The sequence below is a fragment of the Psammomys obesus genome, unplaced genomic scaffold (genome assembly GCF_907164565.1).
Source record: "Psammomys obesus unplaced genomic scaffold, mPsaObe1.curated_primary_1811, whole genome shotgun sequence".
NCBI lineage: Eukaryota > Metazoa > Chordata > Mammalia > Rodentia > Muridae > Psammomys > Psammomys obesus.
Genome location: NW_026596244.1, coordinates 14135683 through 14153985, shown reverse-complemented (window position 1 = coordinate 14153985; position 18303 = coordinate 14135683). Strand labels below are relative to the sequence as shown.

The 18303-nt window shown below is 43.9% G+C and overlaps 1 protein-coding gene across 1 annotated transcript in view; it reads right to left on the bottom strand.

Annotated features, from left to right (window-relative positions):
- The window catches only part of Lrba (LPS responsive beige-like anchor protein), a 429351-nt gene that overhangs the window by 102909 nt on the left and 308139 nt on the right, over positions 1-18303 (bottom strand). The window contains exons 40-41 of the mRNA XM_055596564.1: positions 11353-11468; positions 6948-7060 (exon numbers count right to left, since the gene is read on the bottom strand). Of these exons, the coding sequence (XP_055452539.1) occupies positions 6948-7060; positions 11353-11468 (229 nt within the window). The remainder of the gene's footprint in view (positions 1-6947; positions 7061-11352; positions 11469-18303) is intronic.

The window sequence follows — 18303 nt, the reverse complement described above, 5'->3', positions numbered from 1 at the left end:
ATTAACAGCAGGCATCTCTTACTGTGAATCTACCAAAGTTTACAACTAAAAACTAAACTAGAAAAGCAGAAAGCACTGTGGGATAAAACTATTAGTGGTCTGTAAATAAAACAAGTCATTTATAAGCCAGCACGAACCATCAGTCTGCACAGAGCAGTGCAGCGTGGTCACCCTGAGAAGGGTTACTGATGGGCAGCTGCCTGGTGAACATCAGGATTAGCTGTGGCCCTGACAGCAGCAGGGACCAAACCCATTTCAGTTGCTTCCGTTTATCGTTTTCTGACTAACACTAAGAAGCAATGTCATTGGGAGCTGCTTAATTAAGTGCTGGGTCACCCTCTGCTATAGTCATTTAAAACTTTACCAGAAAGAACCTTCTAGTAGAAGCCAAGTCTGTTTAATTACCTGACACACACACTTATTTGTACTTTGAGGAACTTGGCATTAGGTTCTGAGGAAAGAATTGCATAACCACAGTTTAAACTAATATGCAACACTGAACAAACAATGATTCAAATAATTAAAACAGATTTAGTACACCAATAGATTATTTTTAGCAATATAAAAAAAGTTTGCTACAGAGAATTTCCAAATTAAGTAATTTGCTAATGGCAGCAAACTCACATACCGGCCCAGAGTCTGGCCCCTAGTTATGCCTCCACAGCCTTTCTCCCCAAATCACACTCACTTTCCAAAAGACAGCTGCACTAACCTTCCAGCTCTCTTCCTAGTTGCTGCCTTTTCTGGTTAGTCATTTTCCTTGCACTGTTTTCTTCTAATACATTAAAAGTTGCACTCTCCACTCAGCCTGTGTCATCACTTCTTAAAGGTTCTTCTGCTTCCCAATGCCTCTGCTTCTGGATGTTTCTTTACATCTTTCTGGTTGCTTCAGACTTTGTCCCCCTTTTACACTGGAGGCTTGTTTAAATGTTACCATATCTGGCTGCACCCCACCTTTAAAAATGAGGTGTTAAAACAGCAGACCTATGTGGAACACGGCTGTGTGTCCCAGCGGGTCTCCAGGAAAGGAAAGCAGGTCCTAAGTGAAAACCCAAGATGTCAGCTTCAAGTCTTCTCTATCAGCATGCCTGGGCTCACGGCGTGGGCCTGGACAGATGGCTGGAGAAATCTGACATCAGGGTCCTACCAGGGGCTTGGCGCCTTCACTGTTCAGCAGCCAAGGCTTTCTTTCCTTACTCTACTGTACACGCTGCTGTAGTAATCAGAAACCTCTGCTTTTTCCAGGAACTAAATCTCTTGTCTTTTGCCAATACACAGAGCAAGGCAATCAGACTTGGGAGAGAAAGGGCTACACGTAACTGTTGAGCCTAAACTGTTGTTTCTGTTAGACCTGAATTGTGCAGTCCACTGAGGAGGCTGGAGCTGTGAAAAGGTGGGATCCTGGGAGCGCCTCACCTTTTCAACCTCAGTCTCCGAACGGGTGAATCACAGTAATTTTGCATCTTTACAGAGCTGCTGCGGGAGTACAGAGGACAGCACAGGCACACACCACTGCGGAAACCAACCTGCAGCCTCCCCGAGACGCCTACAGATATACTGGGAACTGTTCCAACGCCACTTTCTGCTGCCAGACTACACCCCCAAACACCGTGCAAAACCATGTATGGTGTAATCTCTAAGATCAAAACAGCACTTACAGGATCCATGCTTGATGCAAGGAATAAAAAGTCTTAGTGCATCTCATCATTTATTTTCCTGCATTATATTTGTAAAACAATTTATGACCAATTCTCTATCATTCTAATGTTACAAGATTTCTTTTCTCCAGCTTGAATTACTTTGGTTCAGACAATCCCAACAAGTAGAAAACAGTGTGAATGCTGTTGTGCCCACGCTTAAGCAACATTCTCCACCACCGAAAGCACTCCTCCCCTCTGTGACATCTAGATGGTATATTGATTCCTGGTGTCTGCTCCAGACTGAAAGCACTGGCATTCGTCAGAGACAGCGATAAGGAAGTGCCGTCTGATCAACAGCAGCCAAATGCCGGTAGTCAGCTCCAGGTCAAGACGCTGGCTATACAGTCGACACGCGCGTTAGGGAGGTATCGCACCCATAAAAGCACACACACCAATCTACCCCGGCATGGGCGAGGGTGCAGCGCCTCTGGCCAGCAGCACAGAGCAAACCTGTGCACTGTGACCCTGCCACCCTCTCCCCCGGACGCCGGGGACACACGTGGTTCCAGAGAGCAAGGCCACCCACTCCCCCGGAAGCCGGGAACACACGTGGTTCCAGAGAGCAAGGCCACCCACTCCCCTGGAAGCCGGGAACACACGTGGCTCCAGAGAGCAAGGCCAAGCTCTGAACTTCCCCGCTGCCTGCACTGAAAGGGAAAGGCAGGAGCGTGCATGCTGTGGGCTGCGGGCCTGACGTGCAGCTCCTCTGCGTGTTCTGAGTGGACAGGACAGCACACTGTATGTTTGCACTCCAAGGGAAAAAAAGGGTTTTCTTTGTTTTTTAGCTCAGACTCTCCTTAGTATTCCTTCACTTTAAAACTTTAAGTTCTAACTATTAAAAAATAAAGTATTTTCTTGTTTCTTGATAATTCTTGATTTTTTTTCTCCCAGTCCTCAATTTTTGGGTGGATGTTTGCCTTTGCTGCCTCCTGCTTTCAGGAGTTACACTGTGCCGGGTGCGGAATGACTCAACAACGGGCCAATAACCATTAAAAATCCAGCAGTGTCCTTTTCAGGGCTTCTCTAGTTTTAACCAAGCACGCGGGGTTTTGTTCTGTAAACTTGTCTTACTGAGAAAGCCTGTGTTAACGTTTTCCTCATCACCGAGGACGGAGAGAGGAGAAGGCTGCTCGGGAAAGGCTCTCCTGCGAAGCGTTCCTGTGTGAGGCCCTACTAACCACAGCTCCAAGGGAAGCTGGACGGTGACTGCACGGCACATGGTCCTACATCCACCCCAGGAGAACAAGACCCGAACACCCCCACACCCACACCTCAGTAACACCAGGCACTGCGCACATGCACTTCTTCCCTTTATGTCACTGCTGGGCTGGCCTCCTCACTGAAATCCAGCAGCTGTAAACACGCAGCCCCCGCTATGAACATACTGATGTACTTTCCAGCCTGAGCTCTGTGCACCAGCCAGGCAAGCTACGAACGGAAGTGTCTCACCCTCACAGCACCTCAGTTTCCCCCTTGTAAGACAGCAGTTGTGCGACCTGTCTTGTTAGTACACGAGAAATGCTTACAAAAATGCCTAGCATATTACGAGCACTCAAGAAAGAGGCGAACCTTTAAAGCTGCACAGCCACAAAGCAGCTGAGCTTTCACAAAGGAAACGTCATTCCTGAACCTCTTAGCCATTCTTTATTTTGGGGACAGGACATTTATAAAGACACCTACCTTCTTTATAACATCTTCCAAAAGGAAAACAAACAAACAAAAAAAACAGTGGCTCTTAACTATACCAAAGAGGCAGGTAGAATATAAAATCAGCGCGTCTTTACAGAAGAGAGTAAAGGCCCTCCACACTCTACGCGTGCTCTGTAGCATGGCAGACAGTACAGCAATGTGGGAGGGAACAGGGTCTATCCATGACCCTGCTGTTTGGCTTTGAAATTATAAATTAAACCATCACGACTCTTGAAACACAAACATGTCACTTTCAACACCTTTTCACCTTCAAGTATATTTGCCCTTTTCAACACACTGACAACATCAATCCATAATCACATACGGTGAAAATGTCTTAAAAACTTGCATTTCTAAGATGACATTTTTATACTACTCCATTCACAATCTTTCCATGCTAAAAGACCGATCCCAAAGCGACTGCAGAGGAAGGGGTGCTCACTATAATAACTCAACATCAGAAAAAACTCCCCACGTAACGTGGGAAAGATTATCACATGTAAGTGCAGCTCTGCGTCAGAGCAACTCTGAAAACCAGCTTTGGGGAAATTAAATGGACATAAATAATTTGATACACTTTAAAGACAGTCGGGCCACATTATCTCCTTAGCGACAGGATAAAATCTGTTCATGCCCTAAATTACGCTTCACACACTATGTTGGCCTCAGATTTCAGAGGCTTATTTAAACAAACAGTAATGTCTGCTAAATGTATGCTCTGGGACAGATTTTAATATAATTCTCACATAATCGTCATTTGTATACACAGAACACAAGCTACGCTCCTGAAAACGTATGAATAAGCAAATATTTACACACATTGCTTAGATTTTAGACCTTTCCACTACAAGCAATGAGGCAGTTTTGTTAAATAAGTGAACACTATTTATAGATGCAGAGTAGAATTTCCAAATATGCAATGCATTTAATTTAAAATAATGTAGCTAATTCCAAAATCACTAATTTTGTTAATATTTAATGAAAGCAGTCAGCACTCGCAGGACCCCTCTCGTGAGCTTGAAGGGCATCTGAGGTGTCTGAGTGGCCAACTGCTGCTTCTCGGGACACAGAGGCTTCACGGTGTACCTGGGTCTTCAGCTCCCCCTCTTTCTGACAGCCCGTTTCACTACCGCACTGGACGTGCCTGCAGCTCTTTCTAAAGGAACTTGGTAATGAGGATTCCCTTCTCAGACAAGAGTAAACAGCCTCAGAAATGTCTCAAAACAGAAAACTGGGTATCACCACAATTGAAGGAAATCAAGGCAATAAAGGCACTAGATCCCAAAGAGCTTTTTGTTTTTTTTTTTTTTGTTTTTTTTTTGGGGGGGGGCGGGTACGGGTGACGGTGTGCGTGCGCGCACACACACACACACACACAAGTACACCTGACTGGGAACTGGAGGCTGACATCAGGATGGCTTCACCCGTCGTCTTCCACTCGCATTTCTGCTCAGGGTCTGTCACTGAGCTCCCTTTGGGCCTGTCCCAGGACCTGCTTGTCTTTCCACAGCAGCCCTGAGGCGCAGGTGTGCTTGACCACACCAGTGTTTCCCAGGGGCGAGAAGACCCCGATCTGGCCCTCACACCGCTCAGGCACCATCTTTCCTGACCGCACAGGCACTCCTACGCCTTGGCCCATGCTACGTCTATGCCTATGTTTTCATGGCTATCATCATATATGGTTGGAGACGAAAGAAATTAACTTTCCGTTTTGGTTTATCTGCCCTCCTCTGCACTTCAACGTAAAAAAAAGAAAATCTGAAAATAAGAATCATTGTTGATCATTCAGTGCGGCACAAAAGTAGCCTTACTTATATGTATATGAAAAACCATGAAGCTACTAGTTAAAATAGTATTTTACCCACCCAACAAAATTAGATGACACGTTTCTTATAAGTGGCAGTAACAGGCCTGGAGAGATGGCCCAGCTGGAAAAGGCTAAGCTCACAACAAAAATATACGAGATGGCAATAATCTACAAGCAAAATTCAATGTGAATAAAAAATCCCGTCAGAAATTTTTGATTGCACGTAATGTCTGGCAGCACTGTTCTCATTTATTTTGATAAATATTCTCAGCAAAACCAGACAGCCTTCTAAGAGAGGGAAGAGGGGTAAAAGCTATAGGGCAGCAATGAAGGGAGCCTGCTGCCTCGGCTGCCGACCAGATCGGTGTGTGAGCACCACGGCTCACCACATCAAGTGTGCTCATCTACTGGACAACAGTTCCACAGATGGAGCAATAAGAAACTGGCATCTAAAATAGGCCTTCCCGCCTTATTAGGTCTTTAGTAATAATTTTCATAGTAGAAAACACAGAAATGGGAATTTTCACTGTTTCTGGGGTCCTGGGATCAAACGTGTGAAGTAAGCAATCTCCCACTGGGCCACATTCTGAGCTCAGGAAAAATGGTACAATTGTAGCAAATTACAAAGTGCAGGGAGTCTATGTGAATTCATCTTCTAATAAAAGGGAAAATGAGAGCACAGGTACAAGAGGCAAATATGGAGTATGTAAGGACTAGAATCTGAACAAAGAAAGGCACAAAGCCAGAGAAAAATGACTACACAGAAAAGGCAAAGGCCACACCCACAGGCTCCTCAGGCGGAAAATGGCAGCTGCTGCACTGGCACTGGCGCCCGTGGAAGGGCCAGGCACTACTCTCCCACGGCCTCCACGCTCACCACGCCTAGAACGCACAGGCAGGATGTCTTGCCCTGACACTGGGAAGGAAACTGGATGGGGCGTGAGCTTTTCTCAGAAAACCTTTTCTGCAGAACCAGGCGGTGACTGCTACCTGAGGGTGAAAATCAGGCTGACCTAGCCTTCTTCTGGGAAGAAAGGCAGTGCTAAGAGCAAGAACTCGGACACTGAAGTTTCCACACACTTATTGAGTGGCAGGTGCTGGAGGCAGTGGACGACATTGATGAGCAGGAGTCCAGCATCAAGGAGCACAGTGAAAACACAAAAACGCACAGTGCGGCTATGGAAGGACCGTGAGAGAAAAGGACACCCTCAGGACAGGGGCCGAGAAAACGACTCCATAAAGGGGTGACACAGCAGAGAAGCTACGGTCTGAGCTCAGGAAGAAGGGCTCCAGGCAGGAAGCGCCTAACTTAGCATCAGATTTGAAGAGGGATCCACCCAGCTGTGATGGGATCCCGGCAATCCAGAGGCTGTAGGAGCAGCCGAGGCTGAGCCTATCTGCTCCAGGCTGAAAGCAAGAGGGAACAGTCACGCTGGACAACCTGGAACAGGAACTCTTGCTTTGTCAAATAAAAATGCCCTTAGAGGACAGTAAGGGCTAGTTACTGTTCGCTATAGTAACAATGTTTCCTTGAATGCATATAGAAAAACAAGTACAATAATTTTTAACTTGTCATCTAGTTTATTAAACATATTATTTTTAAATTTTAAGCTAAATAAAAAATTTATTTAAAAAGTTAAAATGTGTTAAAGGTAAAATGGTATTTAAAAATTCTTAAACTCACGTGAAAATAAATCAAATTTATTTTTTAGAAGACAAACGTATTTCAGATAGTTACTAAGAAACATTACCTTGGACAAATCTCTGAAGTTGCTTGGCAGGGTAAGATCTAGTTCTTCTGACTCATAATTAGTGATGACCCAGGGAAACACAGGGTACTGATTTAAGTCATTATAACCCCGTCCTGGGAAGGAAAAAAAAAATCTGTTTAATTTAGTGGAAAGCATGAGAGATTATTTAAAGTAACAAGAAAAACTACTATTTTGGGTTCTGGTCACTGCTGTTAGAGTTGAGTGTTACCTCATCTGGCCTTGGCAATCACACTGTGAAACCGGCATCGTTACTTACACACACTTGTGATGAAAATACGTAGGCTCAAAGGTTAAGAGCCTTCCTCAAATCACATGACTCGAAACACCAAAAACATACTCAAGTTTAGGTATGTGGTCCTGATGTTTATGTTGGCAAATTTGACCTTGTTATCTGAAAGCCAATTCCAAATAAAAGGCCCTTTCTAGAGAAAGAAAGCGCTGGCTAAACGCTGAGCATGCTCTCCACACGCTCTGCCATCGAGTGCACTAAGCCAAGAGCATGCTCCATCAAGACTAAAAAAGAATTTATTTTGATAGAAAAATTCAAAATGACAATCATTTTCTCTGTTACCAGTTAATCAACCAACTAACCAAAGAGTCACCACTTTTCAAGTAACCAACCAGGCAGGCAGTCAGCCGCGCCCGCAAGGACGGGGCCGCGGCTGCCGCGCGTTGTGCGTGCGCTGCGCAACCCTGGGACCGCCCGAGGCTCGGGGCTCGAGGCTCTCGCAGGAATGCGCAGCACCCTCTCTCGCTCCGCCCCCACGCTCTTCCACGTCTCCTTCCAAGCTGGTGACACAGTGACTGTGCCCTCACTGAGACGCTCTAAAAATGTGCATCCTGAAGATGAGGCGGCCTCTGTACGTTACAGAGTTTTCTGGCCTCAGCAGGAGCGCGTGAGGTGGCTGCTTTTGCTGTCAAGATGCAGCCGCGTGAATCCCGGGTCTATGGCTATCTATCTATAGCCTAGTTCTGATGAAACTAATATTGAAAAGATTTTATAGCTGAAGCACAGGGCCCAGAGACTGTTACGACTGCTCAAAATCCTTTCTTACTGCTTCCTTTAATTTTTCTCTTTCAGAAAGACGCTGCTATCGTACCACACAATGAATATTAAGGTGATTCTCTAGACAGACGACGGGCGAACGGCCTGATGTAGTTAACAAGGTCTTCCCTCGCTCTTCTTGGGCTTGAGGTTCATGAAGACAACCCAATGACCTGGAGAGTCTTACAAAACTTGTAAGTGTGGCATGTGTGTGCAGGGCCCTTGAAGCCAGGAGTCAGGAGGAGGTACAGCAAACACTGCAGGTGGAGCCTGCTGGGCCCCGCCCAGCCTTACGGAACTCAGCAGGAACACTTTTAATCCACAGGTTATTTCATTACAATTCTACGCTCTTAATTTCCATTTTCTCGGAAAAACAAGCAAGCACATTAGAAATCATCTCTCCTCACCTTCCACGTTCTTCTCGGTATAATTTAGATCTTAGTAGGCAGTAACTCTATCTTTGATAGTCCCAAATAATTAAAAGCTCACTGTATTCAAAGAGAACAGTAGGCACTGTATCCATACTGTCTGCAGTGCCTGGACCTTTCACTCCACTAAATGGAACACATAGCTACTATAGTAATCCTGACTGTGCAAGGAGCCATGATCTGTGTCAATCTACATGTGGCACAGGTAGCTGCAAAAGAAATCTCACTGACCCCCAGCCCACATGCTAGTGTATATTCTAAACAAACTATTACTTGTACCTTCAAAATGTATTTACTTAAAAGGCACTGTAGAACAACAAAAGCTATCTGAAGCTAGGATCATTAAGAGCTCCTTTACAACTGTTACTAGACACACAATTAAATTCAGTTAACTGACTTACTACACACAAAAGTGTCCACTAAACGTGTAAATCCTCCCATCCCACAGTACTTAAAAATTCGTTAACAGTTATACCATTAGTACAAAAGTCAACCTAGTTGTTCACATTTTATCAAGCCTTGTCCTTAACTAACTACAAGATGGCTTCCCTGTAATTTAAAATTGAGCACATCAGCTTCTCACTTTTTGTAGTACTCTGTTTCTCCGTTCTTGAGCAGGACCTTCTTTTCTTTACTGAGTCCTCGAGGTCCTCCCCATCATAACTGGAGTCCCAGTTCCTCCTTCCGTTTCTCAGGGTTTCTCCTGCTGTCTTGACCCGTCTGCCCTCCCCTATCAGTTCAGAAATTAATGTCCATCTGGAGTCCGCACAGTCCATATAGCCAGTCATTGATGACGGGAAGACAGTCAAGTCACAGCAAGTCCCCAGGCACCCAAGCCTTACACTGATCCTCATCTTTCCCTACCCCCACCCCATGACAGGCTTCTCTGTGTAGCCCTGGTTACCCTGGAACTCCCTCTGTAGACCAGGCTGGCCGGCCTCTGCACACCAAGTCCTGGGATTCCAGGTGTGCATCCACCACCATCCAGCTCTTAGAAGACTTTAGTCCTTACTTTACAGTAACATTTGACACAGGTCACCAATGGTTTCCTCCTTTTCAATCTGGACTCTCAAAACATCAGATTCATCTCACTTTCCTCTGTTAACCCCGGGATTACTTTTTCTGTTCTCTCCTTCCTTCCTTCCTTCCTTCCTTCCTTCCTTCCTTCCTTCCTTCCTTTCTTCTAACCTTCCTTCTATCCTTCCATCCAACCCTCTTTCTATCCTTCCAACCTTCCTCTTCTATCCTTCCCTCTTTTTATCCTTCCTTCCTTTCCTCTTATACAAATACTTGTCCTGAACTCTGACCTCACTATTTTCTTACCACCTTTCCTGCTGATCTCCTTTCTCACTCAGCAATTTCCTCTCTGTCAGCAGAACACAGTCTAGACTGTGACTATTCTCTGGCTCCTGCCAAATGTTCTTTCAGGAATTTCACAGAGATGTCTTGTCAGGATAGCACGAGCACCACACTTGCCTAAATTTCTGTTAATGTATCAGTCTGCCAACAACAGGGTCAGAGGCCAAGTGCGTCTATTCTGATGACCTCTCCTCACCACCTGCAACCTCGTTGGCTGCAAGCCACATGGCCGTGGCTTGTGCACTTCTACACCAACGGGCTCTCAAAGGCTCTTGTCATTTCCAGTTCAGGCCCTCAAGACATTTACAGGTAACTGCTCCTGAATTTAGCCCTTTGCCTAGTCTGTCTACCCCAGTGTAGAAACCCCCAGGTTACTGCCGCACAGCTCAGACGCCACATACTCTCAAAAGCTCTCCACACCGTCCCAGTGAACTGCCAACTCAGACTGAAGGGGACCTGCTACAGCGTCTCCACACTAAAGTGCCTTTTTCTTGTATTTTTATGGGAAATATCTATTGTGTACACATACATATTTGAGAACATAAATTATACCACTGGCTTTTCTCCAGACACTGTGCTTTGTATATGTGCGATGCTTTTAGCTTCACACAGGCTAACTTCTGACCTCCCACCATCTTCTCCATTGAAACAGCATCTTCACATGAGTAATGACAGCATTATATTCCAAACTACTGTGTAAATATAATTTCCATTCCTTCTTGCCTTCTTAAATTCTATATTCTTTTATTCTATAATCACAGTTTAAGCACCTCTAATCCAAAGCATTCAGGCATCGAGTTTCGGTCTTCAGAGAACCCTGGATTTGAGTGCTTGAATTAAGGGTATTTAGCTCATGGTCCATGCACATATTCCAAAATCTCTGGGACCTGCAATCATTGTTGTCCTAAGCATTTCAAGTAAGGGGTATTCAACTTGTACTTATATTATGAAGTAAAGTAACTTCTCCGTGAGCAGAAAAGTACCTTTTCTTTTGTATATCTTTTGTGCCTCAAATATATACCATGTCATTGCTGAAATGAAGCACAAACGTTACACAAGCAGACTCCGTTTGCTTATTCTAGATGCAAAGTATGAACACATTTCTATTCTTTATTCTTCAAAAAAACAGTTTCAGTGGGTGATTTTCAATATTACATGATTATACATCTTGTAAGGACCATTTAATCTTTACATTTTCACATATGGTTCTTCATATGAATATTCATTTATCATACTGTACTGTTTCATCATATAACTTATTTCTAACATATTAATAGCTCTTAAATCTTATAAGGTTCTTCATTCCTACTATCTTATAGTAGTTCTATTTCATATTACATAACTGTAAATTCTTTTCTCTTTTTTGGAAATGTTTAATCCTCAAGTATTCAACCATTCACATGCAAAGTTATATATTTTATTAGGAATCTACCTTCATAAGAGACTCAACCGGCAATAAAAACAAGCTACTTACATTGCTACTAAAATAATATGAGCATATCACAGTGGACATTTGTGACCAAAACCAGGTCCAAGTGTGCACTTAATTTACCTGCTATTGTGTTGAGAAACATCAAGTACTCGAAGTTTGAAATCTCTCTGTGCTGCCACCGCTGAGTCATATTTGAAGCCTTAAAGAGCTGACGGGGAGTGGCTAATGAAATACGCCTGCAAAAAAGAGCATGAGAGAAAACAAACATATTAATTAGACTACAATAATAAATCATGAATTATCTATACTCATACAATAGTCTTTTTTTTGGGGGGGAGGGGGTTGTTGAGAAAGGGTTTCTCCATATAGCTCTCGCTGTCCTGAACTAGCTTTGTAAACCAGGCTGGCCTCGAACTCACAGAGATCTGCCTGCCTCTGCTTCCCTGAATTTTGGAATTAAATGTGTGTGCTACTATGCCCGGCTCATTCAATAGTTCAATAGTGTTCATGAAACCTATAATTCTGAAAATTAATATCCATGTCCGACCAATGAATATTAGCACTGTTTTGACCCACAGTTAACAGATAATAAATGATTTGTACTATCAATAAGTCTATTATATATGTCTGTTCATTCAGTTAAGCAGGCCTTACAATACTGTAATACTCAAGTTTCATAGAGACTGATTAAAACAGTGTGGTCAAAGACTCCCAACAGTGTGCAAAATTGTGTTCACACGTCTATCCACTTTAATATTATTAATATTAATCTGTATTAATCTTACAGATTAAATGTATACATTATAAGGTTATATATTATGTTTGCCCAGATTCTGTAACAAGGGGAAAGACACGTCTAAGCAATCTGTAGGATAAATGAAGACAGGAAAACTATTGAGCTTTTTTTAAATGTAGTTCCTTAGAAGACCCAGTAAAGAAATGTAAATACTTAGAACTGGCTAACAGAAAAGCAGTGGGAAACAGGGATGGGGTGGGGTGGGGTGAGCAGTACCAATCATAGCATTATTCATTCTAAGAGTATAAACTGCAAAGATTTGACAAGAAATTTTTATATTATTAGCACAATCTACTGCATAGCATTTTCTCTACAGCAAAACTACCTTCTCTGTAAGTAACAGAAGTTTGTTTCTTTGTGAACTCAGTTATGTCATGTAAATATATTTTGTTTTAATCCCAAGTGTGGGATTTTAGTTGGGCCTTCGTTTGTCCACAGCTGATAACTGTCATGTGCAGGACGTGGTCTTTGCCAGCTGGTAACGGCCTGCCTCAGGCAGCACAGAGAGGGGCGTGGTCTAGGCCTCTGAGGATGTAACTCTGACAGCCCAGAGAGAGAAAGTGTGGCTTGCGGCTTACCGTGTTGGTGTATGGTGAATGGCAGTTTGGAGCAGACAGTTGGAGAGAAACGCTTTGGGTGCAGCGGCTTGGGGAAACCGCTGGCTGTGTCTGGTGCTGACGGAGATAAAGTGCAGCCCTAAAAGAGCCGCTGACCCTCAAGAGCCGGGAGAAGTAACGGGGTCTGCGCCCCTCTCCCACTAACCTCCTCTCTCCTACCTAGGGTTGGGGGTTGGAAGGGACAGGCTTTGAGGAAGCCCGATAGATAGTTTAACACAAGCGCTGCAGCTGCATTGGCAGGAGCCCGCCGGAGAGCGACGCCCAGTTCGGGGCCCGGGCCTCTCCAGCGTCTCCTGCACGCTCTTCTCACGCTCTTCTCGCGGATTCTTTTGAGACCCAACAATATGATTGTGTGATCTTATACAGAAAAGGTGTTTTATCTAAGAAGACACATTTAGGTTGCTTCTGGTCTCACACTTCTGTGCTTGTTGCTAGTGTACACTCCCACCATCTCTTTCCCTTTGGAGATTCTGGGTTCCTCAACTGTATCTTCCACGGTTTTTGTTTGTTTGTTTGTTTGTTTGTTTGTTTTAAACACGCTACCAAACTCTTTCCCAAAGTAGCTGGATTGCTAAATATTCCAATAAGCAGTTCTGAAACCACCCCCACATCCTTGGACACCCACCACTGTATGTATTTTATTACAGCGGCTACGAGAGGAGCCTCGTGGTCCAGTGCCCACTGCGGAGAGTGGCCTGGCCTCCTGCTAACCAGCCTGTGTTTCTGTGGTGGTGACACTTTTTGTTCTTTCAGAGGATTTTCTCAGTTTGTGGAAATACCTTCCTATTGCTAGTCAGTCCAGTGTTTCAGTCACAAATGTACGACAGAAATTGTGTTTTCTGTGTCTGTGAAGAGGTTTTCGTCATTTTGTTCTTTAAGCAATATATATTTATTTCCAGATTTAAACCTATCTTCATTTCTAGCTACTTGTTAATAGTTTATCTATACTAATGAGTTGGTTTGGTAAATTTTATCAAAATAATTTCGTGTCTGTGTTCACAAGAGTTACTGGCCCAAAAGTGTCTGCTTTCTGGTCTGCGGGCACTGCCCATCCCAGGGTGAGTCAGAAGACATTTGCTATCCTCTGAAATTGGAATTTGCTATCATTCTATTCTGAACATCTGCTATGATTCACTACTAGAGATATAAAGGCCAGGGGCTCTTTTAATAGATGGTTTTAATTAATAATTCAATTTCTTCACTTGTTATGAGCTCATTCAGATCTTTAATTTCGTATTGAGGCAGTTATGGTAACTTTTTCATGGGTTTGTCGAGGTAAGCCTGCTGCCTGATTTCCCTACACTCTACTTTGTGTCTCTCCCACCCTTTCAGTTTCATGTGGGGGCCACGTGATGCTGGTTCCTTCAGCCATCTTCTTTTTCATAGGTGCTACAGCCTCCCAATTTGACTTTCTCAAACAGCAGCTCTCATTTCAATGGGCTGTTTTACTGTGTTTGTTCTACCTGTTATAAGCTTTATTATTCATGCTATCCTGTTACCTTTGAATTTAGCAGCTTAAAACCCTGACATGAGACGTTTCTGTCATCCAGACAACATGTTTAAAGTCCCTCAATCTCCTTCAACTGTGTCAGCCACAGCCCAAAGTTTGAATGTGTCACAGCTCTGTTGTAGAAGACACAGGAGTTGGCAAGTGCACCAAGAACTGACGGCAAACATGGCTGCAGGAGACAAAGAACAAAGCCCCACATCTAGGTGGTCTCTGAAGGCTGGAACAGGAAGGAGACAGAAAATTCTCTCTCCCCGCCATGTCTCATAGTGCCTCACTCTAAGGCAGCTTTGTAACTCTTTGGACTGTTTAAATGGAAATGGCCCCCACAGGCTCACGTGTTTGAACACTCCATCCCCTGTTGAGGCCAGGTTAGGAGGTGAGGCCTTGTTGAAGGAGGTGTGTCACTGGGGTGGGCTTTCTCAAAGCCCTTGTCTTTCACAGTGAGCTTTCTGTTTCCTTCTGTGGATAAGAATCTTAGCTCTCAGCTCCTACCACAGCACCTGACTGCGCGAGGTCACGACCTCGAACCTTCTGGATCCACGCATGCAAATTAAATGCTTTCTTTATGTTACCTTGGTCATGGTATTTTGTTAGGGCAAGAGAAAAGTTTCTAAGACAACGCTGATATAAAGAGTGTTTTCTTGGTTAATTTTCTAGTAGAAATTCAAACGATGAGATTGAAGAAAACTTCCTGAGTGGGAAAACTCCAATGACTCAAGTGAAGCCTTTAGGCTTATGCAGTAACTTGGTGTTAAGTCTCAGAATCAGTGCTGCACACGTAAGGAGCATTCGTCTGCAGATCCGGATATTTTGGATCAAAAAAGCCACAACAGGAAAAGTGCTCATAACTGCCATGTGCCACCAGAGATGGGCTACGTGTTTAGCACAAGCATCTCCAATGTCTTACATCCCACTGGCTGATAAGTCACATGTTTAGGTCTTAATGTCCTCACATGCAGTGTTATCACATCTAAACTGAAAATCTCAGAAACAACAAAAATTTTGCCCCTGTTTACCAAGTATAGCTTGCTGATACTGTGTGGGGAATTCCCAGCTAAACTACTGCGGCTGTGAACAGGCACCGCTCGGTCTTACCGACTTCCTGTGCGAGCTAATTGTATGTAAATATTACCAACCCTTGGACTCACATTCCCTTGGATCTGTGTTTTAGTTGTTTTGCTTGTTGAGGGGAAGTGGTTCTGTCCCTCCCTCCCTCCCCTCCCTTCTTTTCTTCCTCCCTCCCTCCCTCCCTTTCACATCTGTAAAACAACTGTCTTAACTACAGTGGTTTAATTAGTAAGTTTCCTGTTGATGTTGAGACTCCTTGGGGTGTAGCCCTAATTCCTCTTGCCATCAAGTCTCTCCCCAGATGGACTCCCTCATCTCACACATGGGACATGGAGTCCCAGGTGCCAGGTCTCTGCATATGGTTTTAGGTATGTTCAGGAATCTAATTTCCTATTCAGCATTTACAACTGAGCATTTCTTTTGAGTTCAATTTCAATATAACTAAGGTCAAGCTTACTTTCTATCTTCTTCCTCCCTACAATCTCAATCATGAAGACAGGAGCATCCAATCATTGGATCTCTAGTGCTGTTACCTTGAGGAGCTCAAGCCAAGCCTTGAAAATGTCTATCTCCTTTCATCAGTCTCCAAATCCTAGTTATATTTCCGACAACTCTCAAATTGGTAAGCCTCTCTTCATTAACATTACCATTATCATTCTGTTAATAATTGGATTTTTATATCAACCTCTCTTCCTAAGTCACTGTTAGTTGCCTTTTAATATTTCCCTAGAACAATGAAAGCTCGATCTTGTTTCGGGACTTCTGTAAAACTGTCCCTTCCTAACAGTCTTGTGGGAATACACTTACTTACCCACAGACTTACCTCCACAGCTACTTAATTCACAGATGTGTTGGAACATCTATGGACACAGGTGTCTACGCTGTATATTGCTACATATCTGACATATCTTAAGAGCTGAAAAGCTATTTCAAAAACTGATTAAGGGGGCTGGAGAGAGAGCTCAGAGGTTAAGAGCACTGTCTGCTTTTCCACGGATCCTGAATTCAATTCCCAGCCACCACATAGTGGCTCCCAACTATCAATAGTGAGATCTGGTACCCTTTTCTGGCATGTAGGCAGAACACTGTATACATAATAAATAAATCTTCAAAAAAATACCAGAAAAATTCAAAAAAGTACCAGTGCACATGTACAACTCTAGAGTTGATTGAAAAATAAATTATTAAAAAAGATTAATGAATTAAGACTTTCGTCATTCATTGACTGTGACAAAACACTACAAAGAGTCCCCAGGTACAGCCAGAGACGACATCAGTAGAAAAGGCCTTTATAGCCGCGCGCGCGCGCGTGCGCGTGTGTGTGTGTGTGTGTGTGTGTGTGTGTGTGTGTGTGTAAACTTGGCGTTGCTAAGGATTGAACCCAAAGCCATGCTTGTGCTATGCAAGTTATCCACCAGTGAGGCATGTCCCAGCCTTGTCTTCTGCATGAAATGCTATTATCTAGTCAAAATCAATTCTGAGAGTGTACAACAACTATTGTATCTGGTCTATAACAACTTTGCCATTTTCATAGGAAAGTAATGACCTGAGACATTGTAAGAAGAGATGCTTAGTTCTCTAGGGGGTGGGGGGTGGGGGGGCTGAGCTGCCCTCAGTGGCTCACTGAGGTGAATACAGCGGAGCAAGGCTGAGCCCCACAAAGTCCTGTCTGAGCCGCCTGCTCTATGGAAGCTGTGCCCACCTTCTGCATCCTCGTGAGAAACAGCACATGGAGAGAGACTGGAGAAACACAGCTTACTACCAAGAGGCCTGCTGCAGAGCCCCACGCCCAGGGCCGCTCCCGCCTGCCTCAGGACCACCGTCTGCACATGCCACCTCAGTGACATTTGTCACTGCATAGCACCATCAAAGATGAAACAGACGGGTAAACACCAGCTCAGGGCAGGGGTACGGCCCAGTGCTAGAGTGCTTGCTTAGGATGCTCAAGGCCCTAGGTTTTATTCCCAGCAGCACAAAAACAGTGAGATAAAAAATCCAACTCAAAAACTCAGGCATGCTAAAAGTAAACTGTCATTGCTACTCATAAACACCTTTCAACTCAGGAAAATTCAACTCACAGTTCGCACTTCTACCAGATTTTAAGTAAGCTACTGAGCAGCTACTGAGTATTAGCAGCAAGTCAATGACAGAGAGAGACAACAGCTTCAACATAACTAGCTTACAGGCCTAGGAAAAAGGCTCTGCCACTCTCCCAAATCCTACACAATGAGACAGATATACTGTGTACTAAGAACTAAAAACACTGATGGGAGAAACCAAACAAGGCAAGTGGAGAGCTAGTCTATGTTTATGGATTATTTAAATGTCCTTTTTCCTTTGTCTAGGTAAGAAGTTTGTTCATTTTAATTTTTTCAAAAGAATCAACTTCGTTGGGCATGGTGGCACACACCTTTAATCCCAGCACTCGGGAGGCAGAGGCAGGCAGATCTCTCTTGAGTTCCAAGGACAGCCTGGCCTACAAAGTAAATCCAGGACAGCTAAGCTACACAGGGAAACCCTGTCTCAAAACCATCCCCCCACCAACAAAAAGAATCAACTCTTACTTTTATTGATTGTTTCTAACAGTTTTTAAAGTGTCTGTGTCATTTATTTCTGCATTGGCCCTTATTTTCTTTGTTCTGATTTTGTGCTTACTTTGTTTTAAAAATAAAAATTAGTCGCTGATAAAAACACTGAAAGGCTAATAAAAAATTCAACCCACAATTATAGTGCTAAGTTACCCCAAATATGGTTTATGAATAATTTAAAAACATTCCAGTGTTCTACATAGAAGTAAGGATGATCCTTCACAGTCTTTATTATACTCTAACACAAAAGTACATTCTTGACGAAAGTTTATAAAGTACACATACTGGACAGCACACCTCAGACAGGAAATATCACAGCCTTCCTATAAGTACTTGAAGCCACCGCTCCCCAAAAGTGACCCGGTGCCCTGACAGCTGCCTCGGGCGCTGCAAGGCAGTCTGCTCTTGCCGCCACTACAGCCATCCCTCAAGCTCACTGCTATGCGCCCTGCCGTGTGGGCAGGGCTGGCTTCTTTCCCACCCGAGCCCATC